The 17,276-nt window shown below is 38.0% G+C and overlaps 2 protein-coding genes and 1 long non-coding RNA gene across 6 annotated transcripts; 1 reads left to right on the top strand and 2 right to left on the bottom strand.

The window, feature by feature from the left end:
- Nucleotides 1-392: 392 nt before the first annotated feature.
- On the top strand, nt 393-1,642 carry LOC115739302 (GATA transcription factor 16-like). The gene is made up of 3 exons (XM_030672324.2): nt 393-739; nt 861-968; nt 1,055-1,642. The coding sequence occupies exons 1-3, from the start codon at nt 719-721 to the stop codon at nt 1,328-1,330; spliced, it is 405 nt and encodes a 134-aa protein (XP_030528184.1). The 5' UTR covers nt 393-718; the 3' UTR covers nt 1,331-1,642.
- Nucleotides 1,643-7,815: 6,173 nt separating this feature from the next.
- Nucleotides 7,816-14,618, bottom strand: LOC115739294 (phosphatidate cytidylyltransferase, mitochondrial). 4 transcript variants are annotated; one of them, XM_030672304.2, is made up of 10 exons: nt 13,943-14,618; nt 13,789-13,845; nt 13,632-13,694; nt 13,474-13,542; nt 13,241-13,333; nt 12,032-12,136; nt 11,880-11,957; nt 11,177-11,305; nt 9,274-9,379; nt 7,816-8,274 (listed from the first exon to the last, which is right to left on the bottom strand). In XM_030672304.2, the coding sequence occupies exons 1-10, from the start codon at nt 14,057-14,059 to the stop codon at nt 8,090-8,092; spliced, it is 1,002 nt and encodes a 333-aa protein (XP_030528164.1). In that variant the 5' UTR covers nt 14,060-14,618; the 3' UTR covers nt 7,816-8,089. The 4 variants fall into 4 exon arrangements, with proteins under 4 accessions (XP_030528164.1, XP_030528165.1, XP_030528166.1 ...); XM_030672305.1 differs by having other exon boundaries at nt 13,632-13,713; nt 13,943-14,026; XM_030672306.2 differs by lacking the exons at nt 13,789-13,845; nt 13,943-14,618 and having other exon boundaries at nt 13,241-13,347; nt 13,632-13,702.
- LOC125312663 lies at nt 12,468-12,937 on the bottom strand. The gene is made up of 2 exons (XR_007196738.1): nt 12,699-12,937; nt 12,468-12,666 (listed from the first exon to the last, which is right to left on the bottom strand). It is a non-coding gene; the product is annotated as an uncharacterized LOC125312663 (long non-coding RNA).
- Nucleotides 14,619-17,276: the final 2,658 nt, after the last annotated feature.

Genomic DNA, 17,276 nt, shown 5'->3' with positions numbered 1-17,276 from the left:
TTTGGCAAGGCTCATCACCGTAATCCCATCAATATATTAGCCGTTAAGAAGCATTCGATACGCGTCGGCTAGAGCCGTTGAAGAGATTCATTCACAGCGCGAACCGAACTTGTGATGTCGCGAAAGAATGCCCCCCTTTAAAAGCAAAGAAAGATTCATACAAAGATGCGAAAAATCGAAAGGGAGGTGGTGGGTTGGATGGCGCGCGCCTCTTCCTCTTTCCATTTTTTTTTTTCCGCCCATTTTCCCACCCTCCCGCTCGTGGGGGGGTTTGGCGGGTGGCAATCTCGGTGAAACAATTCAAAAACGGAGGGCACCCGCGTCATTTCCTCGGTGTGAAAGCTAGGGTTTTTTCGATTTTAAGGATAAAGATTGGATCCGCCTGCGGCGTGTGTCGGTTCGGTTTCAATTTTTTGCCTCTCTCACTCTCTCTCTCTCTCTATCTCTAGAGTCTCACTCTCTCTCTCTTTCTCTGTGCGCTTGTTGGCTCCATTTTCAGCTTCCTCAGGATCATCACTGACCTCTGTCTTGCTCTCTCTCTGATCCCTCATTCTGGGTTTGAATCGCTTCTAGCTCCTCCTGTCTACTTCGGCTCAGTAGATCTCACTGTGGGATCGCTTCTTCGTCCCCGATCGCGACGCTCGGGGGTCGATCACTAGGGTTTCTGGTGCTTCGCCGGCTTCGGGGAGCTGCTAGATCTTGCTGAGGGCCGACGCAAATGCCGGATCCGGGTGAAAAGGTTAGTGGGTCGGGCTGATCGTAACTTCTTGCGAGCTCGTCTCGTCTCGTCGAGATCTTGGAGTTTCTTGCGGCTGGCTAGGCAGCTGAAACAGCTCGATTTGGTTTCGCTGATGTTGCAGGGATCGACGGACTGTTCCGACGGAGCTTCGGCGGAGGGGAAGAAGACCTGCGCCGATTGCGGGACCTCCAAGACGCCTCTCTGGCGAGGCGGCCCAGCTGGCCCTAAGGTAAGCTGATCGGTCCGATCGCTCGCTCGATCGCTGTCCCCATTTTTCGACGCGGCTTGTGATCGATCTGTGCTTCGGTCTTGCAGTCTCTGTGCAATGCGTGCGGGATCAGGAGCAGGAAGAAGAGGCGGGCCGTGATCGGGCTCAACAAAGTCGGGGTGGAGATCAAGAAGGCGAAGCGCAGCGGCAGCGGCGGCGGCGGGAACGGCAACGGCGGCTCCTTGAAGCGGAGGGTCTTGGCCTGGGGGAGGGAAGTGCTGATGCAGAGACTGAGCGACGAGAGGCAGAGGACGAAGCTCGGAGAGGTCGAGCAAGCCGCGGTGCTCTTGATGGCTCTGTCGTACGGCTCTGTCTACGCCTAGACTTTCCATTGAAATTTTTTTTTAGGAATAAGGAGGCGAGAGAGAAAGCTGCTCAAAGTTCCGACCTTTCTTCTAGGGTTCCCTTCCTTTTCATGGTGTCTGTCGACTTTTGTAGGTGGGTGGTGGTGGAGATCGTCTCTTCTCTTGTAATCTTTGATTTTAGATCTGATGGTGATTATGATGATGACTAACTGTTCTTGGGAGTAGTCGTAGATGGGTGTCGTTGAGTGTAACCTTGTAGTAGCAGAGCAAAAAAGATTCTGTAATGTGCTAACAATTTTTATTATATGATGTTCCAAAATTTAATTTCCATTGTCGCGAGTTCTTGTTGTTGCAGAAGATTCTGATTCAGTCAGGTGAGCACACTTGCTTTTGCTTTGCTTGTCTGGTCTTTTTTTTTTCCCCTTAAATTTTAGGTAAGTTTAGATTGTGATAAAGATAATAGATGGAAAAGTGGTAGGGAGAACGGGGGTTGAATAGAGAAGATCAGACAAAAAAATTCAAGGGTATGTTCTTGACCACTTGCTTGCTTGGAAAAAGATAAGGGAAAGGAGGAATTAGGGCCTCACTTTGTGCCACATAACGAGACAAGAACGGCATATTACCATGTACAATACAAAGGCATTATGTTGCTATGATAGTGTCTGCCCCCATCTTGCTTGCGCGCGGGGATACATCGGGTGGTAGTGATGACGGCGAATTTATTCGCGGATAGTCTTGACCTATTTCCCGTATCGTTCAAAATGACAAGATTTTAACGACGTCGGATTTTGTTTTTTGAATAAGTGTTACGGGCTAGTAACACATCCGAAAGGAGTGAGCTTAGTAAAGGGTAAGGCGGTCTAGATCTCGCTTTTTGGCGAATCCCTTTTAGGAGGTTTAGATGGCGTCATATATACACATTTTCACAGGATAATTGTCCAAAACTTTCTAAACCTTTTATACGATATCTAATTCAGTTCTAATTTTTTTAATTATGTCAATTAAGTACAAAATTCTTTGACTAATTTGTTAATATGGTCTAAAGAAAAAATTTGTATCAATTTAACCCTGAATATTTTGAAGAGTTGTCAAACGGATGTGAAGTGGCAAAGGTTAGTTGCCTTAGTAGAAAAGCAAGGAAGTTGACTTTGGGAAAGTTTTCTTCAATCGGAAAATTATGAAAGGACGAGGTAATAGCGGACAACGAGAAGAGAAGAGAACTTGGGCGAGGGGTTGGGTTTTACCAAAAACACGTTATAAAATTATTACAATTATACCAATTCATTCCTAAATTTTTCTTTTTCAATTGAATCTTAAATTTTTAGGTTAATACCATAAAAAATCTCATGTGTATCAGTTTGAAATTTTTCATTATATTAATCCAATTTAACGGAAGGTAAATTTGTCACAGGTATACCAATTTGGAGTTTTTTGTGGTAAAAAAAAATTAGTTTAGAGTAAACTTATTACGAGTGTACCAATTTATGATTTTTTTAGGTCAAAAAAATAGTTTTGGATAAATCGAAAATATAATTTTTGACAAATTTATCGCAGATATATCGATTTGAAATTTTTCGTGATATTAATCTTAAATTTTTTATATTTGTGTTAATTCAATCTATTCGGTTACCTTTAGCACCGGTGCCCATTTCGAGCGACTCTTCAATGCTTAAGTCAGTGTTTTCAGATGGAGAAATGATGAGGAGGAATGGAAAGAATTTGGAATAGACTTTTGAATCAAGTTTTTTTTTTATTTGGTCAAAAGGAATCTAGTTTGACCGCCGTCATTGGATCCGCGGAAATTGTCGCCTTGTATAGTTCCATTCATTGGCTTTTACGTATGGACATAGATGCGCTTGATGCATGACTTCTGTTTTACTTCCCCTTTCCTTCCTTTCCTTTTTTTTTTTTTTGCACAATTAGCACTAAAATTCATGCTCATACAAAACTGCTCAAATTTGAATATGATGGGATTATATCACAAAAAACTTTAAATCGGTACACTTATAACAAATCTACTTTAAATTAAAATTTTCAAATTGATATACTTGTGAAAAATTTATATTCTATTAGTTTTCATTAAACTATACCGTCAAATTGTTGAGTTAGACGACAAGTGACAGTTTACAGATGTACCGGTTTGGGATTTTTACCTTCCGTTTGTCACAAGTATATCAATTTGGAGTATTCATGGTAATAACCAAATTTAACGAAAATTAACTAAAGGTAAATGTGTCATAAATGTACCGGTCTAGAGTTTTTGATGATAAAAAAATTAGTTCGAAATAAATTTATCACAAGTGTACCAATTTGAAGTTTTTTGTAGTAAAAATTTAGTCTTTGGTAAATTTATCACATGTGTACTAGTTTGAAATTTTTCGTAGTATTAACCCAATAAAGAATCCATTTTTTACTTAATTTACAGAAAAATTATCCAATCAGTCCTAAACTTTTCAATTTTACCAATTTAATTCTATACCTTTGCGCGAAATTACAATGTGGTTCTTCCGATCATTTTTCGCCCTATATTGCTCACGTGGCGGTTCGGTCATAGTCGGTTATCCTAAGTGACATATTACCACATCAACAGTTTCTAGTAAAAAATGATCGAAATGACTATATCGAAATTTCGCACAAAGGTTTAGAATTAAAAAGTTAATACCATGGAAAACCTCAAATTGATATATCCGTGAAAAATTTACCCAAAATTATTTTTTGACCACAAAAAATACCAAACCAATGCACTTATGATAAATTTACCTCAAAATATTTTTTTGATTATCCTAAATTGGTACTTTTGTGACAAATTTATCATAAAATAATTTTTTTGAGCAAGAAAAATCCTAAGCCGGTATACCTATGACAAATTTACCCTCAGTTAAATTGGATTAATATCACAAAAAAAAATTCCAAATTAATAAACATGTGACAAATAAAGGGTAAAAATCCCAAAGTGATACTACTTTGAACCGCCACATGCCATCTAACTTAGCAATTTGACAATTAGATTTAATAAAAACTAACGGATGGTAAATTTGTCATAAGTGTATTAATTTAGAGTAAATTTGTCATAAGTATACCAATTTGAGATTTTTAGAGGCTAAAAAAATAATTGGAAGTGAATTTGTCATAAGTTTGGAGTTTTCTATGGTATTAATTCAAAATTAAATTGATAAAATTGAAAAGTTTAAGACTATATTAGCATCTGCACAAAGAGGAATAGGATTGACAGGACAATTTCTAAATTCGAAACTTGTGTAAAGCATGTTGAAATCAATTTACGTCATTGTTCAGAATTATCATGAATCGGGGTCGAAAATAACAATTGCCGACCACATAACTCATGTTATTTAATGCCTATAATGACCTTTGGTCAAATCGATTTTTAGTTTCATGGAGATTTTTTTTTTTTTTTGGTCATTTTGTTCTTGTGGGATTGAATGGGATCATGAGTGCAATAGACATAGCACGGGTACGACCTGAAAAACGGGGTCATATGAGCACACACACACGACTGCATCTGTACTTTGCTCCTTAGTAAATGCTGCAAAAGTTGTCAACGCCACGGCCTGGCTTTTGTTTCTGCTTGCCGCCACCTTTTCCTTAACCCGGCTGGTGCCAGCAGGACATATTTAAGCTTAAATCTGTCCAGCCTTTCATTAAATCATCCTAGGTCTATGTCATGATGCACGTGCGAGGGATTAAGCAATTAAAAGAGAAAATTGACTCCTAATTTCAACGCCTAAAGCTTTTTAGAGAAGGTGGGTGTGGTTCGAACTTATGTTACTGGGTTAGGCTTTGCGCATTTTATCTAACAAGGTTCTCTATATGAGATACCGGACTTTTATTGTACGTTCCCGGCATTTCAAGACTTAAATTATATGACGTTTAAAAGTCATCTGCATTGGTCTACCATGCGATGTCAATGCTTTTGCCTCTTGGGGCCATGTTTGCATCTAACTTGATAAGGGTAACACCAAACAGCAACATACTCAACTTTATTGTCTGTATCAAATACTAAACCTATCAAACGGGTCAAGAGGGTCGGATCATAAGTGGTCTAATCCAAATTGACCTATGCCGACTCAATCCATATTGCTAAAACACTTTAATATTTAATCCGATATGGGAAAACTTGCTTCTTATAAATTTTTAAATTAAAATATGTTCCTAGAACACTATGGACAATTTTTTTTCCTTTTAAGTCCGGCAAGGGCCGTTGGCTAATCCTCACTGGACTTTGGGCGAGAGCCACAGAGCCCTCATTGGTTGCTTGTAAGGGCCGTGCCGCGACTCTTGCCCGCTACTGGCTTTGTAGGGAAAAAAAAGGTAAAAGAAAATAAAATAAAAAATATAATAAATATAATAAAAATTATTAAAGAGATATAAATTATTTTAAAGCCATCTCGTTGACTCAACTAGTCACCTTAATAAGCTAAATGGATTGTGACTGAATTTAAATACCCATTCACAACCGATATATAGTTACACTTACAACCCCAACCCATTAACTATCCATTTATTAGAACTTGACACTACCCACGGTGCTCTCCCTCATCTTTGTCTGTGTTTGTGGCGAGATTGTTTGCAGGTCGTGACAGTGAGGCCTCACAAGCTCGAGCTGAGTTGGCACTGGTGTGGATAAAATTTATTAATTCATTAATGTTTTTTGAAATTTTTATGTTATTTTTTTTTTCTTTCTTTTCTTTTCATTCTTCCTCCGTGAGCCGCCGAGCCTCGACGATGGCTGGCGACCGACCAAAGGCAACTACTGGCGAGGGGCAACATCTTCTGGCTATCGCCAAGGCATGGCAAAGGAAGAAGGAAAAAAAAAAAAAAAAGAGAAAATTTTTAAATTTTTAAATAAATTAGAATATAAAAAAATTCAAAAAATTATTAAATAATAATAACAAATTTTGTCCACGTCAGTATTGATCATGCTACGTAAAATGGTCGGCATCCACATCAGCAACGCCTGGCCGAAATGGACTACATTAACAAAACGTGAAAAGGTGTAGGACTGAATTGACATGTATGATAGATTGAGGACTTTCTTGATAATTTTGCCGGCAAGCCAAGAAAGCTCTATATCGGAGCTTGGCCATAGCCGCCATGGCCATCATACCCGGGCTTAAGTCGACCAGGGACCGTCGCCGGCCTCATGTCCGGGGTCGGCGACAGCCTCCAGTTGTGGGGTTTTCCGGGGTAGGATGAGATATTCTTCGTTTCATTCTCTCAGCTTCAATCAATTCTCTTAGTAGAGCGGCCAATTCTAATGATTGGGTCATACCAAATTGATAAAAACGCTTCAGAGTCGATATATACTAAGATAAGCTTCATGCTCAAGAAAAGACTCAAACTTTTGATTGATCCGTTATACGAAATAACATATTTATTGGGACAATTATAAAAAAATCCTAAACGCAATTCTTTTGTGCTAATTCAGTTATAAACCTTATAATTCGGCCGATTTAGTCTCAAGCCTTTTGATAATTTGCCGATATAGTCTATTAAGTCAAGTTTGATCGGAAATCACCGACATGGAAGCCGTGCGTCCTGCGTGGCACAACCGCGCACCGACATTGACATTGAAAAATGAAAACTTCAATAAAAATTATCAGAAAATTGTACATGTCAACGCGGGCCATGTTAAGTAGGATAGCGCTCACGTCAGCGACTTTCTGTCAAAATTAGTTGGATGGACTATATTGACAAATTGTTAAAAGGTTCAAGAATAAATTGGCCAAATTAAAAAGTATAGGACTGAATTGGTACACATACAATAGGTTTAGGACTTTTTTGAATAATTTTACTTCATATTTATCCCCTACTTGATTACTCGATTTATATCGTTTTTAAGTCCTAAAATTAAATGTTAGAAGTACTTCTTGTGGAAAATCTCATCCATCATATCAAGCCTTGATCATAGTCCCTTTGACTAGGGATTAACATGGATTAATTGCTCGCGGTTTAACACATGAGGGCCACATAGCGAACATCCATTCTTTTTGCCATTTTCCTGGTGTCGCTCAATCCTAAAGTACATGACATGAGAGGGCACAATTGATAGGGTAAGATATCCAAGAAGGACCCCCTTGTATTTTGGTCGTTCTGCTAGACGATCTTTCGCGGTTAACCCGTGCATATTTCTGTTAGTTCAGCGTCACTCCTTCCGATCGGTTTCAGGTGAGTTCGCGCAAAGAATTTCGATGCGGCACGGTTGAAGGCGTCTTTATCGATGTCTCTTGCTTTTCTATGATGACAGCTGATATCTGGCAATAAAAATGCCGGTTCACTGCAAATCGCGGCAAGGAATAAGTGGCACCGAATCCATAGTTTCAATCAAGATGGTCCATCACATAGCTTTTTGACGAATTGGTCGTTTCCCCAATAAGAGCTCTCTAATTTCGCCATTTCCCTCTGTCAACCATCAATCGTCTGAACGAATTCCGGGGATACTGACACTGCAGCAAAACGAGACAGAGCAAACTATACAGCACACCAAAATTTCCCGTGATTCGTCAATCTTGCTCCGTCCTCTCCTTCTTAAGCTTTTATGTCTTCCCAATGGGAGCGAGAGTAACAATACAGTTCTTGCACAGAAAATCAAAATAAATTTGTTCAAATTGCACAGCAAATCAATTACTGACAGTTCGCATAACCATGAACCGCAAAGGAACAAGAAGATAAGCATCCCCGGAAAAACCCATCTACGTGTGTCTCTTTTCCTAAACTTTAGCTAAAATTTAGGTTCACTAGGTAAGATAAGCTATGAATTTAGGACTTCCAAGCCTTGGCCATCTTCCTGCCGAGATACCTAACAGCATTGAGACCACCAGTAGTCAGGAAACCCGACACTGCCTGCCTCGCACTCGACATCATCACGGTCCGCCGGAGAACCTTCTGCATGCATTTCGCTGCCTCTTCTCTTGAGCTGATCTTGATATCACACACTACTCGACCTGCAAAGAGTATGCACATAAAGTTCAGGTTTGGTTTTCCATCCTTCACCAGATCCAGTAACCTCTTTTATTAACTTATTTCATGCCATCTTCGAGCTAGATTGCCATGATTGCACTAAAAAATGACAGTAAAAACCACCATTATAATCAGAAAACCAATCACGTATGGCAAATTCTCATGTGAAATTTAGGGCCAACAAGACATATCTCATGTCTGCAATCACATGCCACTGTCGCAAGAAGGCTGGTCCCATCAATGATCCTTCAGAGATCTTCGGCCATCTTATAACTTAAATTATCAAAGTGATCTTGTCACTTATATAACACGAGATATGTGATCATCTTACTTTGATTAGCATCATCAGGAACCCGGGATGACTATCTCCATCGTTGCAACAGAGTATACAAGGATAAAATAGTCATAACTAGAAATTCTGATGCATCATTTGCTATAAGTACAAGCAAAACAACTCCAAAAACAACTATATCTAAAATGATACGTCAAGCAGAACATCCCCCTAGGGTGATTAGTGCCAAGGTGAGTCGGTACCCGACCTAGAACCGGGAAGCTATCCTGTGAATCCCGATTCCGAAAATTTGGAACTAGTCCAGTTCTACCTGGAAAGAGGCCCATTTTAATGTTTTGGGTAAAAAGCAAAAAAATCATAATAAATGATAAAAGTCACATCATTTGACTATAAAAATTGTCCTTGGTCAAGTGGTTATTTGTCAATATTGAAACAATGATTAAAATCTCGGTGAGTGCAATTCTCTCTTTCTTAAATAAAGGCTTCAAAGAACCACTTCAACCCAGGAACCGGACTGGTTGGACCGGCTCCCGGGTAGAGCTGGCGGTTGTAAGGCCTGAACGGGGAACCAAATTGGTCCTAGACGGTTCTAGCTTCCCGGAAATGAGAACCAAACTAGTTCGACAGGAACCGGCCTACCCAATGCTTACTGCCACATCCCACCCACCGATACGAAAATTAGATAGTGCACCTGATTCAGCAATCCTTTTCTGCTCTCCTAGCTTCATTCCCATGCGATTTCTCATTGCTTGTGGTAGCAAGGAAACAAGTGAACAGGTCGTGTATAGATCAATATCCTGATGAAAAGAGTTCTGCCGGATCAGTTACAAGGCTCAATGATTCAGCCCTCACATCTCAATTACCTATGATAATGAAGCGATCTCGAATGTCGCATCTTGTAAGATTAACTTTCAATACATACACCTTAGCAAGGAAATCCTTCAAGTACATAAACATTGATGTTCAATCTAAGTTCCAGACAATCAGCAGCGACAGCGGATGAAGGATATTTATAAAGTCCTTAATTAATCATAAATTAGGGCAAGTAGAACCTCTAATCTCATAAGTACAATACATCTGGGTATGCCATGAAGTTATGCAAAAACAAATGGTCCATGACCAGAGTTATCAATGACCAAAAATAGTTTTATAAAAAAAAAATTACCACAATAGACATGGCTCATTCTGTCTGCAGTGCTACAATCCAATATCAATAGTACTTCACAAAGATATATGAAAGCAAAAAAAAGTTTCAACAATGATATAACTATAGATGGAAAAATATCAGAAAAATACTGCATGGTTAACGAAAAAGAGATGAGCTATCAATCTTCATTTTGAAATGAAAAAGGCTGTAAAAAAATGTCATGTGCAACATGAATGTGAACAGATTCCAGACCTAGAAGAAAAGGTGCATTATTGTTCCAAGGTCAAATGCATTTCACCACATTCATCTGACGAAGACATCAGATAAAATCAAGGGATTCCTTGCAAGTGATCATGGCCGAGCATCACTCCAGCTAGAAACCTCTCTGTCTCTCAAACAACACAAACACCAAGTACCAACTTTGGCCTATATACATACTTAGTGGGTGTGTGATTTCGCTTTTGACTTTCAACTTTTGGCTATTACGTTTTACTTTCTAAAGTGGAACGCGACACCTATTTAAATCAAACAATTAACTCCTTAAAAAGGATTATTACCATGAAAAATCTCAAAATTGGTACACTTGTAACAAATTTACCCCAAACTATTTTTTTGACCACAAAAAACCCCAAACTGGTACACCTGTGACAAATTTACCACAAACTATTTTTTTGACTACCAAAAACCATAACTGGTATATTTGTGACAAATTTACCCTAAATTAATTCTTTTGACCACGAAAGGCCCTAAACTGGTACACTTGTGACAAATTTATCCCACATTAAATTGAATTAATATTACGAAAAACCCCAAATTGATAAACTTGTGATAAACAAAGGGCAAAAACCCCAAAATGGTATACCTATCAACCGCCACGTGTCATCCAACTCTGCAATTTGACAGTTAGATTTATCGAAAACTAACGAAGGGTAAATTTGTCATAGATGTACCAGCTTCGGGTAAATTTGTCACAAGTGTACCGGTTCGGGGATTTTTGTGGTTAAAAAAATAGTTTGGGGTAAATCTATCACAGGTGTACCAGTTTGGGGTTTTCTGTGATATTAACCCCCTTAAAACATGTCAAAATTAGCATTTAGAGACACCCCAAACAACTTCGCAGTTTTTCACTGAATTAAAAATATTGACTACTTTTGGCTGGTATTGCAAGGCTTTTCTGGTCATTCAAATACTAAAATCTTTTTGGCTAATGCACACGCAAATAGTAGAGAGATGAGAATGCATTACAAAGGACAGGAGAGTATAATTTTAAACACACTGTGAACATTTAGTCGCTAACTTGTACATCACGTAATAGTAGGATATAACTGGACGCAATCCTATTACTTAACAAACATTGTCTTCCCCTAGGATAGACAATCATTGAGATTTCAATTTGATATGACTAAACAACTGAAACTGGCTATGAAGACAGTAAAAGCAATCACACCTGACAAATATCTGCTTGATGACCACTGCGTGATGAGAACCTTATCATATTTTTTGTCTCATATTCTTCAAGAAATGGCTTGTAGATAGACTGAAACAGACTCAATTGTCCTTGTACAATCTTCTTCACCTGAAGCAAATCATATAAATAAACAACAGCTAATGCTCACAAATAGGGAAAAAAAGAACCAGGAAATGGAAAATCCCAAAACACAGGCATGAACCATTCTACAAACAAACCGCTTAAATTTTCTTTCCAAAAACTACCTCATCAAAAGTTTCAATTTTTACAAATTTAAAAAAGAACTGAGTGTATCCAAAAAGAGTTGTGCCAATAGATGAGACAGGAGAAAAATAATTAAGGTCAAAGGTAAAATTTCATAAGTGTGCGTCTGTCAAACTGTAGTCTATGAAGAATAATAAAATTTCGTGGATTACGGGAATCTAACGCAACTGTTTGCTACTTAAGTGTTGGGACATAAGCCTCCAAGGCCAAGAAAGCCCCATTTTAGGTACTAGTCTTCAGTGAAAGTCAATTAACTTCAGATTGCATCAATCAATGCAATGTACATTCATGTGCTCTGGTGAAATTAGCTTCACCCATATAACTGCTTCCCATGTTATTCCTCGAACCAGGATATGTCCCTTTCTAAATAATAACACAGACAAGTGTTCCCAAAATATGATCTATAATAATGCTTTACCTTATTCCTATCCTCGGCAAAAAGCATACGTAGATCACCCATGTATGAGAGACTGCATATCTTAGCATAAAGGTCTTCCTGCGAAAAAATCAAACATAAAGTAATAGACATTAAATTACGAAAAGCTGATAAAGAATGACAAAGAACTAAACCTCAGAAAATTCATGCGGCAAGAGGAGAAGAGCAGCCGAGACTGCAGCTCTCAGATTACAAGAATTGGCATTTTCAATATCCAAGTTATCAAGCAGTATGTGAACCTGCAAGATTTACCAAGTATAATTAGAAACTAAACTAAACAAACTAACTCAATAAGTTAAAAAGAAAAGCATTTTTCAGTCAACAAGAAGCTTAGAACCGACAGTCTAACCAAGTTGAGTGCAACAGCAACAACAACAACAACATGAGACGATGAGGCAAGCTAAACTGATTACGGCATTCCAATCATTTAGCTAAATGCTTTACTTTGTGCCTTGCTATTCTAGCATTTATTCTTCTTCAATGAAGTTTACCTAAGATTTACCAATCTCACAATTTAAGATAATAACAAACAGTACAGAGAAACACAGTAGGTTTAATGTTGTAGTTGTTTATGCTCCAGATTGTATGTATCTACCAACAGACTTTGATAGTTGAGAATTAAGGGTAAAGTTACCTAATTCCAGCAGTAACCAGCAAACATGACCTATTACTTCCACAAGAAAAAACAAGCATCTTCCTCTTATTTGTGTTCACCTTCATTAATACTTCCTCACTAATATTTCCATGTTACCAAATAAAACGATAACACCTATTAAACCCCCCCAAAAAAAAAAAAAATACCTTTTCTTTTGTCCCATATTAAATGTTGAAATTACTCTGGCAACCTTTCTTTGAACTCAAATTAACGGAACTACTTTCTCTTCGGACCATTAGCCTTCCTCTTCACAATCTCCGCCCATTACCAAAATGAATGATGCTGGAGACACTACATAATGGATTTACTAAATGATGTGGCAAAAATATGTTGAGTACTTGAATGGGCCCACTAACTTAAAATAACATTGAGTATTCCTACATCATTTGCTAAATCCATTTAGTATCCGAGTTGTTGTATCCACAGTATTACTTAAAAAAAAAATTGCAATAATGGCAACAAGTGGTTATCTATAAACGGGATAAATGCGCGGGCATCATCAACTTAAAGCATTACAAATAGCAATTTCCAAAGTCATTTTTACACTGTTTCTGAAGGAAAAGGGATGTTTCATAAAGGAACATTCTCGATTCCATCTCTCCAAAACATGAAGACGAAAGAATTTCTTAAAAATCAGTAGAATGGTAGGTAAAGTAAACAAACAAAACAGTGAAAGGCTAAAACATACAGGTTTTTGCAATCTACCACTCAAGTAGAATCTGTCCCACGTGAGTACATCCTGTAGCAGGTCATGCATCCGAACAACTCCATACTTGAGCATCTAGTCAAAAGTACCTAAACGTGAGGCACTACACAATCATTGATATGTTAAACATGAATAAACATTAAAGCTCGCTACGCTAAACATAAGCATCTATTGTGAAAGAATCAGGGATGTTCAAGCTCCATAGTCAGTAATACCTTATCATCCCAAGTAACAAAAGGGTTGAAATGAACCCCCACACCAATTTCATCAGCAATTTCCGTAATCTAACAAAACAAACGAAGACTTATTCAGTAAAACCTTTTATTATGCGCTTGCAAGCAATCAAGCACTAGAGAGAGAGAGAGCGAGATACCAGTTTTGCCCCACCAACATGGACCATCCAGGAAGCATAGTGATCTCGATTCAGTTTGAGATTCTAAGACATGCCAAGAGAACTGAAGCTATGAACAATTCAGATAGTCTTCCACGTATTAAAAGAAATGTGGAACACGTTGCAACATCAAGCGTACCTCAGAATGCCACTGCAAAGGATCTGATACTCCAAGAATGTAATCCACCATGGATGACTGAAAAATTTATTACACTCGCAAATGTAAAAACTACTCGCATTTCTTTACAACCAAATACTGGGACAGCAACACAGATAATCACGAAAAGAGAAACCTTGTCCGGATTGTTAGGATGCAGAGTCGATCCATAGACACAGGAAAACTCCACCGGTGGAAGCACTTTCAGAAAGCCGGCAAGTTCGTCTCTTTTCACTTCCTCAGCACTTGTCATCGCGCTCGAATCCTCACATTCAGACAAGGCAAACCAAACTATATGGTATCGGGAGAAACGAATTTCTGGATAATTAAGCCAAAACGTGAAGCTTTAGGGTCATTTTCAAATGGGTTAATCTCAAAATGCCTTAGAAGCGTACGTCCAGTGCTCTCTGGGTTTAGGGACAGGCACGGGGCGTAGGGACTGCTTGGGGGCAACGGTGTCCCGCCTAGGCCCGGCCCGTCGCGGCTGAAAATTCCAGCAAGAGAAGCAGAGATAGACGAAGCGGCGTCTCGAAAAGCTGCGAAACGCGAGAGACGGGGAGAGGCGAACCGGAACCAGACCTCAGCGGCGGAGGTCCAACTACGGCGGCAAGGGTTGCGCGGATGTGGCGTCGCTGCACATCGCCAACCGAAGATGGCGGCAAGCGTCCGCGCTAAGCCACCCCGAGACTAAGAGAGTCCGTACAAAGAGAGGCTGCGAGCGACGGTCTCGACGGAGCAGCTACGGACTCGACGGCGCAACTCGATCGAGCTGCGACTCAACCCTCTGTTCGGCGGCGTTCGGTTGATGAAAGAGAGAAGAAGGAGAAGCGCACAACAGATTTAATGGGCTTGGGCCTCTGTATACATCTAAATCCTACTTCCTAAGCCTACATATATATATATATATATATATATATATTTTTTTTTTTTTTTTTTAACTTTTTCAACAAATGGTTGAGATAAATATCTAGCAACTTAAATTATTTTACTTAGATTGTTTAAATAGATTTTTCTGCATTAATTTGCAGATATTTATATGCAAACGTGACTTGAAAAGGATAATTGTACCGATCCGACAATGGTAATTAACGCATCGAACCATCCGTAACGACCCGAAGTCCTTGACCTGCTTTTACAATCCGAAATATCACGGGTAGAATTTCAAAATAGTTTCTCGTTATCGATTAGAATCGAATCCACAATAATCAAAATGCGACCACGATGGATTCAAGTATGTTCAATACCAATGTAATTCATATTCGGGTATCTATTAAACACGGGTCGGATTTCTCGAATCGCGTATTTAATCTAAGAAAGCCTGAGCAAGAGTAGAAAGTGCCTTTATCGTGGTCAATAGATTAGTCAACTTACCATTTTCATGTATTCCGATATTCATTGGTGGAATGCCTCTGAAAATACATTTGAAGATTTTTTGTCTCTCTATTCATTATCAAATACAATATTAGGAAGTGATAAAAAAGTGCATGTAATCACGTAATTAACAATGATTCAAATCATGAGCATTGTTCACGTGATAAGATGTTGGGGGGGAGATGGAAATTGTCCTCACCCCCCATCAACAAAAAGTAAACGAACCCACTTTCACTTATAGAGATTTGTAATTTTGACTTAATCTTAAATGAAATGGAATTTTTTTTTCCAAACTCCAAATCTAGTTAAGTCGAAATAGATAAATGTTTGGGTGAGAAGGATAATGGAAAATTTATTAGGAGAATCTTGATATATATTTATTCATTTTGAAATTTAAGTATGAAAAATGTTTCGATTGTTTCGCGAAAAATGAATGATTTGAAAAATATTTTTTTAAAAACTGTCATTATAATAATCAGTTAATAAAAAATATTTTTATTTTCGATAGCAATTTATATCTAATATTTCCGTGGACAATGAGAAATAATCTTTGCAATTATTACAATTGATATAAGTGATCATTTTTTACGAATTATTCAATTTTCGTAAAATAAATGGAGCGTAAATGCAAAAATAAAGAAAAAAAATGAAAGGCATTTTTTTTTTGTTAATACTACGGGAACCCCCAAACTGGTACACATATGATAAATCTACCACAAACTATTTTTTTACCACAAAAAATCATAAATTAGTACACTTGTGACAAATTTGTCCCAAACTATTTTTTTTATCACAAAAAATCCTAAATTGATACATCTATGATAAATTTACCATAAACTAATCTTTTTACCACGAAAAATTTCAAATCGGTACACCCGTGACAATTTTTTTTTTCGTTAAATTGGGTTAATACCTCGAAAAATTCAAATTGATACACATGTAATAAGCATAGGTAAAAATTTCAAACATGTACACTCATGAACTGCCACGTGTCATCCAATTCAACAATTTAATGGTAATTTCGAGGTGGACCAGGTCGAATTCAATTTCGAATAGATCTAAATATATTTGGAACCCAATGCTAATTCGAGCCGAGATTTAAACGAACGGTCCAAACAAAATTCGCTACAAGATACATGAGTTTTTCTCTTACCCGTATGATCTTTACTATACTAACAGTTTTTAAAAGGAAAATACTCCCCCAACAATCTGATAATACTGTCGGTTATTTCTGACCATACATTCACACACCATCACAAAGTGTTTTTGCATAAAGTACTTATTAATTGAAAAATCGTGGGGTCATAAATAATGAAAACTATCAAAATAGTAGCTCCCTTTTCAAAATCCCCACACCGACGAGCCCGACACTATAGTTTACCACAAATATGTACGTGACAAATTTACCCTCTGTTAATTTTCATTAAATTGAGTTAATACCAAGAAAAATTTGAGATCGATACATCCGTGATAAATAGAGGGTAATAATCCCAAACCGATACACCCTACCACGTGTCATCGAGTCAGAAATTTGACTATAAAATTTAACGAATACTAACCGAGAGTAAATATATTACAAGTGTATCGGTTTGAGGTTTTTGGCGATTAAAAAAATAGTTTAGTTTGTGATTTTTTGTGGTAAAAAATAGTTCAGAGTAAATTTATCATAAGTGTATCAATTTGAGATTTTTTTGTAATTAAAAAATAAATTTGAATAAATTTGTCGAGTTTGGAGTTTTTGACGGTATTGACCCCCTTTTTTTGTAATCACACAAGCAAAGCTTTTTCCACGTGGCAAGGTGGAAGATGGTCGGCTCAAAGGATCGGGAGGGGGGCCCACAAGCGAAGGCGCATCGACACGTAAGAAACAAACCCCACTCACGTTCACATCGTACTCCCTCACGGCCCATCTTTATCATCATCTTTTCTTCTTTCTTGTTCTATTTATTTTTCCCCGAAATTTCCAAGCTTTGTCAAGAATTTACACTTGAAAAAAAACAAAAAAAAAAGTGACACTTTGGGCAGCTTCCTTTCTCTTTACCTCAAAATCAAAATCAAAATCATTGCATCGCGGACCGTTAGGCACGCTCCCCCCACAC

This window comes from Rhodamnia argentea, chromosome 10 (genome assembly GCF_020921035.1).
Source record: "Rhodamnia argentea isolate NSW1041297 chromosome 10, ASM2092103v1, whole genome shotgun sequence".
Taxonomy (NCBI): Eukaryota; Viridiplantae; Streptophyta; class Magnoliopsida; order Myrtales; family Myrtaceae; genus Rhodamnia; species Rhodamnia argentea.
Note: the sequence above shows the minus strand (reverse complement) of the source record. Positions and strands in the feature narration are given on the sequence as shown.

What these genes read in the sequence shown, in the direction of transcription:
- LOC115739302 (XM_030672324.2), top strand. Translation starts at nt 719, where the DNA reads ATGCCGGATCCGGGTGAAAAG. An exon ending in TGCCGGATCCGGGTGAAAAG is followed by an intron (nt 740 to 860) that starts GTTAGTGGGTCG and finishes CTGATGTTGCAG; the next exon opens with GGATCGACGGACTGTTCCGA. An exon ending in GCGGCCCAGCTGGCCCTAAG is followed by an intron (nt 969 to 1,054) that starts GTAAGCTGATCG and finishes TCGGTCTTGCAG; the next exon opens with TCTCTGTGCAATGCGTGCGG.
- LOC115739294 (XM_030672304.2), bottom strand. Translation starts at nt 14,059, where the DNA reads ATGACAAGTGCTGAGGAAGTGAAAAGAGACGAACTTGCCGGCTTTCTG. An exon ending in ATCCTAACAATCCGGACAAG is followed by an intron (nt 13,846 to 13,942) that starts GTTTCTCTTTTC and finishes TAAATTTTTCAG; the next exon opens with TCATCCATGGTGGATTACAT. An exon ending in CTTTGCAGTGGCATTCTGAG is followed by an intron (nt 13,695 to 13,788) that starts GTACGCTTGATG and finishes GGCATGTCTTAG; the next exon opens with AATCTCAAACTGAATCGAGA.